At 36.3% G+C, this 17,332-nt stretch overlaps 2 protein-coding genes across 2 annotated transcripts; one reads left to right on the top strand and one right to left on the bottom strand.

Moving 5' to 3' along the window:
* The first annotated feature begins 458 nt into the window (after positions 1 to 458).
* On the top strand, positions 459 to 14,732 carry LOC129281055 (lysosomal-associated transmembrane protein 4A-like). Its single transcript, XM_064111909.1, has 6 exons — positions 459 to 784; positions 3,129 to 3,258; positions 7,605 to 7,819; positions 8,401 to 8,508; positions 11,168 to 11,254; positions 11,972 to 14,732. The coding sequence occupies exons 1-6, from the start codon at positions 692 to 694 to the stop codon at positions 12,047 to 12,049; spliced, it is 711 nt and encodes a 236-aa protein (XP_063967979.1). The 5' UTR covers positions 459 to 691; the 3' UTR covers positions 12,050 to 14,732.
* Positions 13,542 to 17,178, bottom strand: LOC129280669 (histone H2B.2, sperm-like). The gene has a single exon (XM_064111910.1). It carries the CDS (start codon positions 17,085 to 17,087, stop codon positions 16,656 to 16,658), a length of 432 nt encoding a protein of 143 aa, XP_063967980.1. The 5' UTR covers positions 17,088 to 17,178; the 3' UTR covers positions 13,542 to 16,655.
* Between the last annotated feature and the right edge of the window lie 154 nt (positions 17,179 to 17,332).

A 17,332-nucleotide genomic window follows, 5' to 3' on the forward strand; every position in this document is an offset into this window, starting at 1 on the left:
GTGGTGTACAGACCACACAAAATTGGAATCTAAAGAGAGAAGGATGAAATATTTTATTCTTTGGATATCATGTCAAAATTTTTGCTCGCTCGCTTCGCTCGCTCGCAACTTTTTAAAAGATAAATTCTGCCCGATACGCAATATCTGGCCTTCTCAAAATAGTCGCCTCATTACACCATTAGATGCCTGTTCATCTCATGATATGACCGGGAAATTTTTTGCTCTTGCCCCCCCTGGCCACCGACCCCTGTTACGCCGCTGTTGATTTTTCACGGGTTATCTTTATTGTTTCAAAGGTTTCATTTTCCTTTAATAATGTTAAGGTGCAGTAGCACATCACTCCAGTTTTGCGATAAGCAAACTTTATCATGGCATAATTCAGTTGTATTTTGTACTAATTCAGAAGTTGTGACCCCGCTGGAGCTATATTATGGTGTGCGTATGAGCTATACGAGCCCCTTGCTTGATGAACGATCACTGCGCGCACGGAACTACTTCATTTATGACAACATAATAAAACACGGGAAAGAAGTCTCTGCTATATCGAAATACGTTCCCGTTATTTTCAGTTAAAATTGTGATCTATTCATTTCTATTTATCCAAGTTTTCCTTTCCATCGCGAGCAAGGAATAGTGTTTCCGATCGTGGAGACCATATTTCTTCTTATAGTGTGAATTTCCAGCAATAATCATGAGAACAAGGTGGGGATCGCCGAATGCTCCGGCATGTTGTTTATGTTTGGACGTGAGAACAGGATCTATCCTCATCGGATTATGGCATTTGGTAAGTCGTATTTCACAACAATATCCCACACATGAAATCACAAACGATTGTTGAGGTACGGTCGATCAATTTTACTGTGGTTTCCCCCATGTAAACTTTGCTTTACCATGTTGAAATTGTGAGAATTTGGGTGCTTTATGCGGGGAAGGGGGGGGGGGGGGTACAAACATAACTTTTTCAGAAGGCTGATTCCGTTATGGCCATGGGCGCATTCAATTCTTGAAGAATCTTGTCCACACAGTTCCAATGGGGATGCGCACAGTTTTGTGTGACATGGTCATATGAATTTCACAGCACTCATTCAATGAACAAGGTTATGATCAACGAACGTAGAGGGCAGCAACACACAAGCGTGTTGCTCTAGAGTCTAAGGAAGGTCGACTCAATACGCGCATGCAGCTGAGCTGCAGCTGCGCGCACATTTCATTATACATTACATGCCAACGAAATCAAACGCCGAGCAAATACAACAACAAATTACGGTACTAGAGATCACGAAAACAATAACAAAGCCAAGGATATGACTACAGTCTACAACGATATCAAAGATAACATTAAAAAATACCTGGGCTATAGGATTATGCATACTTTTAAAAACATACATCAATATTTCAAGCCATACAATTACAAATATAAGTTGAAGAAACTGAAATCATTACCAAATCGGTGATTGTTGTTATCAGCGATTTCACCAGACGGCTGTATTAGGTGATTTGCGCCGAGACGATTTTGTGACCACTCGCAAAGCATTTCGGGATTGAATATGACCACCTTATTTTCTCTGAACCCTTCGCTGAACCCGTCATCACTCCATGCTTATGCTACGTCTGTTTTGTCGTCTGCTTAGCTCTCAACCTCTTGTGTACCTAGGCTAGGCGGTATTCCAAAATGAGAGAAAATAATAAAATCCTGACTATTCAAGGTGAATATATGTTTTTAAAATGTTAATATTATTTTAAATATTACTATAAAGAACAACTGATCCAAAAATGTTTCATCAAAAAATGTTTTTAATTATCAAATGAAAAAAAAATCAACTCTACAAAGTTCCCCAAAACCCACCTTATTTTTTAGAATGGTCACAAAATTCGAGCGGAGTTGACCTTCTTTAGAGCAACACGCTTGTGTGTTGCTGCCCTCTACGTTCGTTGGTTATGATATAACCTTGTTCTCAGTTATATCTCCATGTGTGGCAAAATAAGGATGTCAATGTTTGGCTTATTTTCTCTTTTTCTTTTGGACAAATGCTTGACTTTTTTACACTGACAGTTTCCATTACACCTATTCTTCATACAACTTGGCCCTTAAGTAAATTTGATTCTTTAAATTATTTTTTTCTTAATTAAAAATAGAGATAAAATTGAAAATTTTCTTGCCATATCATTTTCCACCAATAGAGGGCGTACACAAAAATATGCCAAAAATTCAAGTTTTTGAGCGCTCTAGTGAATACAAAAGTTATTCCCAAGTTTCTTATGAAAAATAGATTGCAACTGTATGGAAATGAGTAATTTTGGTCACAAAAATGATATTTTATTTTTAATGATTTTTTAAAGTGTGTGCTCTGCCTCTGTACAGCATTGACATGCCATAGTCCTACCTGTAGATTCCCCACAGCCACAGGCAGGATGGCTGCAGTGAACAAGTGTTTCACAGGAATAAATCCTCAGTTACTGCACGTGCGCATGCACATTGGTTACGAGGCGAGGGGGGGGTGTAATCTATTTTTTTTTTACTTGTTTATCTCGCAACTTTTGTCTTTGATTCTTACACTACAGTATTAAGTCGTAGGACTCACTCAAGGGTTCAATACATGCCGCCGTGCACGGTAAAATAGGCACGACTCATGCAACTCTCTATGAGCTGAACAGAATTTGGAGATTCCTTGAGTCCAGATAAAACACTTCCATGCGATTGCACGAAATTGCTATGAATATTATAATCTCATCAAATTTTTCCATTTCACTTACCGATCGATATGAAGTCCATTTGGTGACTTACATGTATTTGAGCACTCTGTTCCCCTCTGTTCCCCTCTGTTCCTCATCTTTTCTTGCTCTTGACGTCGTGCGCTGCCTGTAGAATGACAACATCAATTTTTTACCTAAAGAAGGCGCGCAATTTATATTCATATAAAAAACACGACAAGAAAAGACTAGGCATTTTTCCTGAAACTAACCAAAAGTGGGGGTTGCAGGTTGGATATAAAGCTAGCAGTGACGATGTTGAGTTTTATCCTGGTCAGCTGACCAGCATTCTTTCCAGGAATCTTCAATGTGGCATTAATCATGTTAATGGCAAATGATAAATCCCCATGTCTTCTTTCTCTCTTCATGTTATTCAGATGGGTCAGATGTTCGCCATGCTGTTGATTGCTTCCATGATCATGAGAGGAGGTGACAATGCTGTGATGAACATGGATTTAGATGACCCACCACAGGCTCCATTCAGTGCCAACAGTCAACATGATGCATGTGAGTTTAACAAATGATGATGAGCTGATGATGACAGTGATCATGGTGACAGATGATTATGATAATGACTGTGATTACAATGATAGTGATGATGATGATGGTGATGATGATGGTGATGATGATGATGATGGTGATAGTGATGATTATGATGATGATAATGATGATGAATTGATCATTCAAGACTAAATGATTATTGGACCAATTGGTCAGTGGACCAAATGAGTATACATGTACATTACATGAAATTATCTGTCTGTAATTATCTGTATGTGGGTACATATTAGCGGAAATGGTTATTGGACCAAACGAGGGCAAGACCTGTGGATAATAGAATGTACAGTGTATTTTGTCCAAATTGATGTACATGTAGATCTACATGTAGACCACGATGCCCTTACTGACATTTTATCCTCAACTCAATATCAGCTGCTCTTTTATTAAAAAAATTTATGTGTACATGTTGCACGGATCAGCGATTTGTGGTGGTGTTAACATCTTTGAAACCCTTCCCTGTCCCGATGGAAAACAATATCTTGATGGGGGTCAAGTAGTGGAATAGTAATGGCCTGTTAATTTGTTAGCATTCAATACCAAATGTACAGTACTTACTTTGTAATAACTGTTCAGTACATGACTTGTACATGTACTGTATTAAGAAATCAATTGCTAAATAGCAATCATTACAGATATCAATACCGGTAAATGGCCATCAAGATCATTGGTGCATGCTTTATTTTATTCAAACACAGACTAAGAGTCAATCAGTATTGCCCTGGCATGATTACAATCCATTGCAAACCTGCAACCAGATACTCCCACTCATTCCATAGTACAGCTTGTTTTGTTTACAGTATACATGATGTACTGTACATGTACATGCACACCATCTGTGCAGTAATTTCCAGGGATACAGCTGTAGATGAAAAATCAATTTTTGAAGTGCAGACATAGAGGTGTCGTTAATCATTGCTATGATAAAAAAAGAATACCAGTAGGAGTGGGCTATACATGGGTCAAAAATACTTTTTTTGTAATTTCAATATGACAACAGTTTTTTTTTATTCCTTGTAATGTATCTCAACATGAAATGACAATATTTTTTGTCTCGGGTCCGAGAAAAAAGTGTGCCGGGCCAAAATTCAAAATGGCCGCCAAAACCCCCCAAAATCACAGTTATGGCCACAAATTTTTTATTTGGTGGTCAATTTCTCTGGTTTTGGTGTCTATTCATATGATTTGGGGGACAGGCAATTTGTTTTTCCTATAATTAGTACTTTTAAACCATTATTTGTAGAGTTAAAAGGTAATTATACCTAAATTTTCCCATTTTTGTAGCCTTTTTTCAGCCAAAAAGTAGGTTTTATCATCCTGGGGTTCTGGGATATTAGATGGTACGAGGTCAACAATAGCAAGCAGCTTCATATAGCTATATTGCTTTTATTCCTCCACTTTGGGTTTTACGGATATTTGTGAAATATATCTTATTAAATAAAAAAATATCAATTATCCATTGGGGCTATACAGTATACATATGTACAATGTACTGTACATACATACTGCACTGCATAAATGCATTGGCCACCATGACAGATAACAAGGCTTGTATAAACTATAGTGTCATAGAAATTAGCTCTCAGGTTTAGAATTAGATGCCTCAGAAATTGAAGATATGTTTTGTCTCAGAAATTGACGACATGTTTTGTCAAATATGCTAATTCAGGGGGCGGAGAGAGGTAATTTACACTGTAGCTATTCTGGGCCCCGTTGCATAAAAATTTACCATTATGTTAACTTAACTTAATGGTAACTTGCATGCAATCCTTTATTCTGATTGGCTGTTGATTGGCGTTACCATGATACTAGTAGTTACCTGACCCCATAAACATAGGCCAGTTAGACACCAGAACCAGGTTTTAAAAAAAGCCTCCAAATGAAGAAGATATGGCTAAAAATGTGATGTATGTATATATACATGTATTTGATATTTACATGTAAGTGTAATTTACGTTGCTGGTTTCACCATGTACATCAGCTGACAAGGAATCAAATTCACAATCTAATTTCTAAACCTTTGAAGCTCATTTCTATGACACTATAGTTTATATACAGGCCTTGTCATATGCCATGGTGGTCAATGCATGGATATATGCAGTGTAGTATGTACAGTGCATTGTACACCGTATAGCCCCTATGGATAAATGACATTTTCTTTTATTTGATAAGATATATTTCACAAATATCCGTTAAACCCAAAGTGGAGGAATAAAAGCAATATAGCTACATGAAGCTGCTTGCTATTGTTGACCTCGTACCATCTAATATACCAGAACCCCAGGATGATAAAACCCACTTTTTGGCTGAAAAAAGGATACAAAAATGGGAAAATTTAGGTATAATTACCTTTTAACTCTACAAATAATGGTTTAAAAGTACTAATTATAGGAAATACAAATTGCCTGCCCCAAAAACATATGAATAGACACCAAAACCAGAGAAAATGACCACCAAATAAAAAAGTTGTGGCCAAAACTGTGATTTTGGGGGGTTTTGGCGGCCATTTTGGATTTTGGCCCGGCACACTTTTTTCTCGGACCTGAGACAAAAAATATTGTCATTTCATGTTGAGATAAGGTAAAAGGAACACAAAAAAACTGTTCCCACAGTAAAACCAAAAATCACCCATTTATAGCCCACTCCTAATACCAGTAATTATTTTTTCTTAGGGTACTATTTTAATAGCTAAAAATTACGGTAGCAGGCTGAACCTCTTAATTTTAGTCTCATTGAATGTACATGTATATGGAAGGTTTATAATTTGAGTGTAGGCCTATACATGTACATGAAATACCCCCCCCCCCCCCATTCCTGTACTCGGATTGGGAGGGATCTACTTATTGTGAATAAATCTTATCCATAACACAGAAACCCTGGCAAATTTAACATGTACGGTATGTAATTTGATTTGTATGCAGGGGTTTACATGTATCTGATCAATAGGTTTTTTGTCTCACCTGCATAGGTGGTATTTGTTGAAATACCATGATAACTTTGAAAGTTTATGGATCCGATTCATAAAACTTTTACATAGATGTAAGAGTAATCAAGTATCACTGAACATCCAGTGCGAGTTTCAGGTCACATGACCAAGGTCAAAGGTCATTTAAGGTCAATGAACTTTGGCCAAGTTGGGGGTATTTGTTGAAAACATAACTTTGAAAGTTTATAAATGGATCTGATTCATAAAATTTGGACATACAGTAAGAGTAATCAAGTTTCACTGAACATCCTGTGCTAGTATCAGGTCACATGACCAAGGTCAAAGGTCATTTGAGGTCAATGAACTTTGGCCACATTGGGGGTTATTGTTGAATTACCATCATACATGTACATGTAACTCTGAAATTGTATTGGTCTACATGTACATGTAGTTCATAAAACTTGGACATGAGAGTAATCAAGTATCACTGAACATCCTGTGCTAGTTTCAGGTCATATGACCAAGGTCAAAGGTGATTAAGGTCAATGAACCTTTTGCCATGTTGGAGGTAATTATCAAATTGCTGTCATAACTTTAAAAGTTTATGGATATAGTTCATGAATTGTGGACATAGTGGTAATCAAGTATCACTGACAAGTCTTAGGTCACATGATCAAGGTCAAATATCATTTAGTTTCAAGAAACATAGTATTGTATCATGAATGATGTTGTTTGTGAATAATTATTTTACAGTAGTTTTCAAAGTCAGCACTGCTGCTACATGTATATTGAATCGCGTAATGCAGGTGAGACTGCCAGAGGCGCTCCACTTGTTTGTTTGTTTGATATGTGTAGTTTATTGTACTCCAACCCCCTGTGGATGGGGTTACTCTAATATCAGTTTTGCATAAATTTATCTTGTAAGTTGTATGCTTATTTAGCAAAAACATACAATTCAAAGTTGATACAGAGATCACATTTCCAATATCTGTGCAATATAAAAGCAAATAAAGTTTTGGTTTGCTGTACATTTATATTATCGTTCTAAATGTTTTGCATTGTTGGATTAATGTTTGCTGAAAATCAATGGTACATGTACACGTATTCAAATCATGACAAATTTATTTCAGTCATTCATAAAAATACATGTACATGCATGAAATATTAATAGTACAGCATATACAGGATTAGGCGACCATAATAAAATGTTTTTACATTAAACCTGTATCTGGGGAATCACTATGAGATACATGTAATGGAGAACAAATGAAAAAGAAACTACCAAATCAAAAATGTATTATTTTTAAGAATCCTGTATGGTTTATCATGTTTTACAATACATGTACTTACTCACTTTTATTTTCTCCAGCTGATTACTGCGTTGGTCTTGTGATTGTGTTCTGTTTCCTGCTAATCACAACCATGATGATGAAGGGGATCATTCAGTATCGCTCCGGGTACATCCTACCATTCTTCTGTCTTCAGCTCTTTGATTTCTTCATCACGTTCCTTACCTGCATCGGTGTCATGTCCTACTATCCTGACTTTGACTATGAAGACAGCCCTAAATTCCCCTACAACCAGGTACATGTACAGTTGTAATTCAATAACGACAAGCAATTATGCAGTTATTGTTCTGCCATAGTTAGAATAGAATAATGATTTTATTGTTTGCAACAGATCTTGGGGCAACTCTAGAAAGAATGATCGCCCCAAAGCATGCATTTAGGGGGGGGGGGGGGTTAGGGCCGATTTGCGCTGTTATGAGGGCAAAGTCACCCGCCGTGCCCTCGTTTATTTCCTGTGCTGCATTTGTATTTGAAAAATATAAAAATTTTGATTTTCACTCTGATTTTGGGACTTAATATTGACTTGAAATCCCCTTATTGATCTTACGTGTCAGGCCATGGAACTTCTGTTTTTATGATGTTAGAAAGTGCAAACATTAAATATATTATGCTACATATATATACATGATGCCAAACGAGCTATTTTTCTATCACCATCTGTTACGCACTATTGATTTTTAGTCACCTTTGGACAATTTGTCATTTTTGTTCATTTTCTAGTAACTCATATTGCTGGTTTAATCTCATTCAAGTGATTAATGAACTATGCATTCTGAGTTATAATTTGTTATATTGCCATTTAACCTTTGACCTCAGGAATTCATGCACTGGAAGGAGAACCTACCTGTTAGCAAGTATGACATTGAATCACCATGGTTTACATTCATCGCTCTCGCAATTTTCCTCGCAATCATGTTATTTAAGGTAAGTGTTCTAAACCGCCAGATATTAGGTCCTAGATATAAAGGATAGAAAGATAGGTTGGTTGATACATGTAGATAAGACAGTTATGAAAACACAATATTTTTCATAACTGTCTTTCACATTTTTCATCCCATAGCAAAGCAGAAAACATTTTTTAGTTATTATATTGATAGGGAGAAAATAAGTCATGGATAGATAGATACATGTAGATAGAGTAGTTTATAGATTCATGAAGGTGTACAGTGTATGCACATTTTGTTTGTTAATAGTGTATACTTGTGTGATTTACACTGTAATTATATCATTGAATTTATACAGAGATATATGTAAGGCAATAGCTTCTTGGAAATAATACCTTCGCAGATGTTATCATATCCTTCACTACATCAAAGGTTTTGTAACTGGAGAGAAACGTGCATAAGTAACACTCATTCTTAGACTTGGTACGGGTTCACTGTTTCATCATACTTAAAACCCATTCATGCCAAATCTAAATTTTAGCAGTTGAAAAAAGATTGAGTGTTTACATGCATTTGGAATGATAGATGATGATAGTGTAAATCACATTATTGACCTTTATGAAAGTTTGAATCAGGCTTAACCCTAAATAGACTGGGCTATTTGATGCCTAAGAAGACTGGGGGGGGGGGGGCTGATTCAGCCCCCCCCCCTATGATCTCGGCCGTCGATCGCGCGATCGCGACGAAAATTGGCACACGTGTTACCCATGGCATTATCTACAAAACTATCATATCAAATTCTGCAAAAAATCTCATGTCTCATTAATTATGCTAATTTATGCGTAAAATCATAAGTTTGCTCTAATTAATAAAATAATGCCCCTGAAATGCTAATTTTTGTTTCACATACTCTAGATAGGCATCTGATCAAATTTATTTAAAAAAAATTTCAACATCACATTTATTTTCTTATGTATTCTATTGTTTTCTAAATTTCTTATGTATTTCTTTGTTTTTCGACTTTTTGTTTTTTATTGTTTTTTCAATGGAAATTGTCGGGGACTTTACTTCGACCATAAAATAGATAAAATTAATTGATTTTAAGCAGTAAAAGGAAAAATAATGGTACATTTATGAATTTTGGTTAAAAACACTATTTGCATTGGATTTGTACACAAATTCACGTTTTTGAGTAATTTTGGGTCTGCATGCACTTACGAAATGTTGCGTGATTTCGGAACCGCGTACCCGGGGGTCACAATTTTGGTCTCAAAAGTTGCGAGAGACTTTAAGGTAAAAAGTCAGCTAGCGACGCGGTCAAAAAATTTCGCGTGGCGGATTTATCGCGAAAAATGTCTTTTTAGGGTTAAAATATATATATACATACATAGTAGTACAAATACCTCTCAGCCCTCAATTTTGCAACATACTGTACATGCATGCAATAGCCTGCATATACATGTACACGTGTGAATTGTGATACTGATATCAATTTGAATACAATACAACTACATGTAAAATCATGATGTAAATTTGAGTGACAGGAAGTTGATAATTTAATTATCAGATCCTTAGACAGCTTGTGCTTTATATGAATGGGAGGTATGGAATTCATAAACTGCTTGCAATGTCTCAATATTACAGATTTTCGTAGTCATATTTGAAATTGGGAACTTTGCCAATTTTGTTGTAGAATAATAATTGTTTACACTAAATATTCAATTTTATTTTGGAAGGATGTGTATTGTATATCATGTAGTGATTTCTTTTTGTTTCAGTTCTTTCTCTTTCTTGGTATTGCATTTTATTTGCCTTTAATTCCTACTTCCCCATGTACTAGTAGTATTAGATTTAGAACTAGAAAGTTCTCTCTCTTTTTCGTCCGCTTCTTGGTTTCTCTCTTTTTATATTTTTCTTCATCCCCCCCTGCCTTTCCCTCTTACCAACTTCCATATATATGCTTGTATCCTCTTCCTTAAATACATTTTAATACTGATTTCTCTCAATATTTTATGCCCCCATCTTATCTCTCGTTTTCTTGTTTCATCTATTTGATCCTTTTATATTCTACATTGTATTCGCTTTGTCTCCCTCTTTTGTTTCCTTTCTACCTATCCTTACCCACTTCGTACCCTTGTCTTTCTATCCGACCTTCCTACAGTGTAAAGTCTATTATCTACCACCATGCTCTACATGTGCGCCCCCTCTTTCCTTCTTATCCTCCCTGTTTCGTTCCCATGTCTTTCTACTCAATCATTCTAATCTACATGACATGTATCCTCCCCTTCTGTCTCCTCTTTCATTCTTTTCCAAGGTGTTTCCCAACATTTGCCACTCTCCACCAGTTGTAGTAAATGGGTACCTGGTACATGTAGGAATAACTCATTCAATGCTTGGGTGTTTCATAAAGCTGTTCATAAAATACAAATGACTTTACGCATGACTGGTGATCCTTTCTTGTGCTATGGGATATCCCTATATACTTGTATACTTGTACTATGTAATTGATTTATGATCTAATAAAGAACATGTTCCAGTCGTGCGTAATGTTGTGCTAAACTTTACCATCAGCTATATGAAACACCCACAGATCCCGGTAGCCATATAACTTGGGGTAATACATGTAGTAAGCAGCATTTAAAATTTTTATTAAATTCTTTATTGCAGTGTATTTTTTATTATCATCTTCCACTCTGTAGTTCTACTGCATTGCATGTATCTGGGCCTGCTACAAGCACACCGCCAGTGTGGAGCTGAGAGAAATCGAGCAATGCCCCGACACAGAGGTAAATATCCTGCAAACATTTTAATTTCTTGTTCTTGCTTAAGCTAAAGTTCCTATATGTAACTTCTGAAGGTTTCCATGGCAAAGAAGAATAGTGTAGTAGGTTTCACGGTAGACCATGTATCTTTCATAGGCAAAATTTCAGAGATTGGGTAGTCCTTTTTATGACCAACATTTGCCTAAGAAAGATACATGGTGTAGGTACCGTGAAACCTACTACAGTAGTACAGTACCTAAGTACATTACCTAATTCGACAAATTCATTTCCAACTTGTACAGTGTACACTACAGAGGAGGAGGGGGTAGATGAATACATGTAGATTGGAAGATTCTAGGAAGAACGGCTGAAGGAAGTGGATGGGGATAGGAGACAGATTTAACAGATCAACTTCGTATATGGATCATTTTGTAGAAGTGGTAGTAGTAGTAGTAGTAGAAGTAGTAGTACAATAGTAATACGTGTTGTAGGAATAATGATGATGCAATAGAATAGAATAATATGGATCATCAAAATACAATATTTCAGTTACCCCAAGGAAATTCAGGGAAGGCATTATAATTTTTAGGAGTCTCTGATAATGAAAAGAGGGCAGGAAATAATTTTAGATGACATGTGGGGATTGTTTGGGCATTATCTGTATCATTTATTTTGCAATACAGTCATGTCAAATGTTGGATGTATACAATGTTGTAACCTCTTTCTTTATTTCAATTTCAGGCACTCCTGCCTTCTTATGATGAAGCAATCAAAATAAAGATAGACAAACCCCCTCCACCACCAGCCTACCAGGAATAGGCAACACTTGCAACAAGAGTTACAACATTGTCAACAAGAGCAACAATACTGGCAACAAATTAAACGCTTTAAGTCTTGAATGACAAAAAAAAATTTGCAATAGTATTATTTATGATAAAAGAATCTAAGAATAAAAAAAGAATAACTATGGTGGGGTAATAAGCGTTTCTTTCATGCATCATATGTAGATATTAAATCAACACAATCATGCAATGTTTCAATCCCAAAATGAATCATTTCCCTTTTTCAAGGTTAGGAGGAGACATTGTAACATACATGCAAGATGAGAGTGACTTATTGAAATATTGATTTTTCTTTCTTAGAAAAAGTGATGTTGCATAATATTCTAATAAGCAAAGCTATCAAGATTTTTGTTTGTAGCCAACATATAAACAATCTGTAGTTTGATTGATAGTAATGCCTCATGGTTTGCAGAATTTTTAAGTGATACCTACTATGTTGGTACTAATATCTGAAAGTAGCTCAAAACCTATAGTCTTCCGTTCAATGCCAACATTTGGATCAAGGCTTAGGTACAGTCACATTTACGAAACCAACTCCAAGCTAATATGCCATTCAAAATGACAATAGCTTTGATCAGTCAAGAGTCTGTTTCATTGATGCGACTGTAACATTTAACTCCATAAGGCATCATTTATTTTATCAATTATGGTGAAATGCTTTGGATGCACAGTTGAATCATGTCACCTTTTTTAAGTGTTGCTCTTGCTTGGTCAAAGAAGGTACAAGAGGTTCTTGCATTAAAATTGAGAAATCATATAGTCGTAGGCTTCACTATTGTAGTAATGGGAATAGTTCATTATCCATTCATTGACTTCTAGGTACATAATCAATTAAAACCTAAAGTAAATGTATATATAGAATTTATTATATAATGGTTAAGAGCGATATAATGATATGTATTCCTTAAAGTCTTTAAAATATTAAAATTTCAAGGTGTTATGATGTTTGGGATAAGGAAAGATAATGTTGCGCAAGAAGAAATCATATATTAGTGACATTAAAGAAGAGAAATATCACTTTGATAAGTCACTTTAGTTGATTATTTATGTTCTATTAATAATAATCATTGCATACTTGAGACCATCAGAAGGGATATTTAATTTTCATTTTGATACTAGTGCTGTACCTCATGCATTTGCTTGGAAGTGCATTGCTTGAGATTGTGAATGAGGTAGACATTGAAAATTTTCGAAATGTTCTTTCAAAAGAAGTAAATATCACCTATTTTGATGATATCAAGCATGCATTTGTATTATCAGATGGGAGAGAATAATATCAAACTTTGATATTTTTATTTTAGTGAAATTCGAGGAGTTTTATGCTTCTATGTAATATACAGTATACTACATATAATTATATTTACAGAAAATGCATCAAAGTTGAACAACAATTTGCATTGTCACTTCTTAATTTTCACTACTTTGGTATTCCTTTTCTCTCAGCTTATTTTTTTTCATTTTTTTCAATTTTCCATTTGTTTTCCCCTGCATATTCTCATCCCTCCTCGTACATTAATTTTCACCAGATTCTCATGTATTCATTTCCAACCAATTCATCATATTTACATGTTCCTATATGTACTCTCAAGAGCAGTGTGGCTGTAAACATCACTAGAAATCAGAGATCTCTGCAGAGGGGAAGAGGCAAAGTGCCCTCTTGCAACAGTTTGTATATTTTGAGTGTTTTTCATTTTTTTAAGCTCCACTATCAAAAAGTTTAAGAAATGTGTCACAGCTACATGTGAAATTCCTCTGCACAGCTACATAAAACAGTAGACACTTTATGCCAAGTTTATTGCACCAATGATAAGGAGTAGTGGTTCTGATGATTTTTTGTAATCAATTTTGGTTAATTAGCAATTAGTAGTGATAGTAAATTGCATGTGTCTAAAAATGCCATGGAGTTGAAATATTAACAGTGATTCCATGATTTAACACGAAAAAAAGAAAAAAAGGTCTTTCAGCTTTCTGTGGGCTACAATATAAGTTATTGTCGGTATGCCTGGTTTCGGTTTTGGCTGTTACACAATCTCAGTATCTGAATTATCATGTCGCTTAAAGCTTAGCGATTGATCTTAAGAGCTGATTTCTAATTTTGATTGCATTGAATATTGTGTATGTTCAGTTGTAAAAATCAACCACACAATCGATCGCTAAGCTTTATGATACGAGTAAACCTTAAAGGGCAAATGAATGATGTGTATATCTAGAATACAGTCATTTATTTGTCTCATCAAACTGGTCAGACTTGTGCCATTTTGTGGCGATCATTGTCAAAAATATACTTTGTAACGTGGGCTAAACAATTTTTACAAATTAAGAAGAAAAAAAAGATTGCTTGTAAATTAATTACCAATTTATGTTTGATAAAAAAATGCTTTTAGAAGCACAGCAAACATGCTGAAACTATGTTGTATCATAAATGGAAAGGGGTAATTTAATACGTACAAAAAGGAATAACTGAAGCAAAGAAATTGAAATAGGGTGCCAGGGGGTGGGAATGTCACTTGAAAACATAGAACTTATCCAATGTAAAATGAATTGCAACAGCCGAGAAAGAATGCGCTAGAAAATATCCATGTGTTTGTGAGTGATTTTCATCTTTAGGCATCGCACAGATTTTATTGTCACTTAATAAACGATTATCAATAATAAACGTACATTCATCCTTGGGTGCACACTGTGATTTGTGTTTGAGTTTTGACTAACTTTTGACATACATATAGGCCTATGTGTGATGGTTAGAAAATTTATTTTCATAGGGGCGAGTCTATAAAATATCCATGTCCGACTCCCTCTTTGTAGGTACTTTCTGAAATGATTTCTCTCTATTTCTACGGCACCTACCTCAATAATTGTACTGCTCTCAAATGTTTTTGATGTAGATGCAGTGAAGTATTGATGGAGAGAAATATGAGTCTATTAAAGAAAAAGGTTACTTTAGAGAATTACCCATGTTTTTATTTTCTCAATTAAAAAAAAGAATTTGACAATGGACCCCCCCCAAAAAAAAAAGAGAGACGCATGCAATGATGGTTGATATTAGACGCTGATCACACTTGAATTCCTACTAAACCGGTCTCCATGATGAAATTGGCTCAGTTGGAACTGGTTTATTGCGTGACTGAATATTCCAAGCTATCTTAGGATGCAAAAATTCTGCATGTGAATCTGCCTCCATAGAATCTCTCGTCTTTACCCAATAAAATCTGAATGAGGAAAATTGACTTATAGGGTGTATGATGCATGCTTTGTATGGTGTGGTCACAAAATGAAGAGCAAAGACAGATTTAGTTTGATCTGTACAGAGAAATAATGGATGTTACCTTTCCTGAATGATGCTGTGCTGTAAATTAAAGTGAAATTAAACTTTACAAAACAAAAATAAACTAAGTTAGGTCTCCATTTATACGCATCCTTTTACAGACCTGTGTAAAAAAGACTTGGCTTGTAGGGCGTGTGTAAAACGATTATAGTCAAATTGAACAAAGACTTGTGATAGTCGCCTGGGAATGATTTTTAAAGAGGCCTGGGCTGATGGTTGTTTTTTCCTAAGTTTTACAACAGATCAGAGGTCCGTTGCAGAAAGAGTTGCGTTTAAACGCAAGTCAAAAAATAAATCGCAAGTCCCAAATGCGCGCTGTTGATCGGTTGAAAATTTGGTGTAAGTTTCTTTTCGGATGAGTTCAGTATTCATGAAAATATTGACAAAAGATCGGCAAATTTGTCACCGTTAGCGCCCGTTTTGAAGAAATCTGATATTCTCAACAAACAAAAAAAAGTTTTTTACTCACAAATGAAGCCGATTTTAGTCAGAAATTGACACCCCCATTAAAAATGGGTGGGGGGGGGGGGGTGCTTGCAGATGAAGGGGATTTGGGTAAAACCGTAGTCTAAGTTACATTTTAATAGCACACAAACCCAATTTCCTGAAACACCCCCGCTTCCCAGGGATGGTTGTCTGGGAATCGATGTTGGGCCTTTCCTTTTCATGTCACACTTCAAAACTATCCTTGAATTGTTTCAATTCCCTGAAAAAAAAATCCTAAACCTAGCACAAATTTTGACAAAGACAAATTAAATTTCAATTTTATGGTAGCCCTCGATCTAGACTGATTTTGCAAACATCAATTAGCCTATCTGGAATGATTCTAGAGTCTAGATTATCTACCCGAGACCTAGGCCCTAGTTCTAGACCTCTACTAGATTTATTTCAAATTTCCTATTTTTCTTTAGGGGGCCTATCATGGAACTTGGAAGTTTACTCTTTTTTTAATCTTGAATCTCTTGATCATTGGTTTTCAATAAAGTTTTACCAAGGTCAAGGTCCCTTGCTCAATCAAGCACAGACTGACAAGAGTTCCAGACTTTTTTTTCCGTTTCTTACGTTACGTTACAAAGGCCGGGGTGAAGATTGCTAGGCCTAGGGCCTAAAAGTTTATTTATAGCCTAAGGCTAAGCTACGCCTACGTGTAGTACGGTGTTGGGCAAAAAGAGATGTATTTTCGATTCTTTCTTGAAAATTTGGTGGCTCTGATAAGAGCCGTTTGGTTATTTTCCAGCTAAACGAAAGCTGGTGAAATTTAGCGGGAGGTGGTATATTTGGTCACAGCCTTCGTTCCCTCGGATACAGCATGCTTGGCCAGTTCTCCTGGGAGAAGTAGACGAACAGCAGTCTGGATCTCCCGGCTGGAGATGGTGCGACGTCGGTTGGCTTGACACAAGCGAGAAGCCTCCCCAGCGATCCGCTCGAAGACATCGTTGACGAAGCTATTCATCACAGACATGCCACGGCTCGAGATGCCAGTGTCTGGGTGGACCTGCTTCAGCACCCTGTAAATGTAGCTGCCGTAGCTCTCTCGGCGACGGCGGCGACGCTTGACAACGTTCCTACGGCGACCTCCTTTTCCAGCTCGCTTTGCTCCCTTTCCACCACGCTTCGGGCTGCCCTTGCGAGGACTCCCCTTACGAGGACTGCCCTTCCTCGGGCTACTCTTCGATGGACTTCTTGGCATCTTTCAGTAGTTCGTAGTTCGATTGAAGTTAATCGGAAAACTATGCAAGTCACTTGAAACGACTTGCTATTTATTAGATATGTTATGCAAATTAGGGACCGTTCAAGGGAGTTGAACTGGCCAATCATACCACGCATGATAATCTAATGGAACTTTTGACCAATCACCGCATCGGATCCTAACTCAACGAGAGCCAAGCGGCCCAGTGCGCGTGTTCAAGCCACGCCCAAATTGTTCAATGAACA

Source organism: Lytechinus pictus, chromosome 17, assembly GCF_037042905.1.
Source record: "Lytechinus pictus isolate F3 Inbred chromosome 17, Lp3.0, whole genome shotgun sequence".
Classification (NCBI taxonomy): Eukaryota; Metazoa; Echinodermata; class Echinoidea; order Temnopleuroida; family Toxopneustidae; genus Lytechinus; species Lytechinus pictus.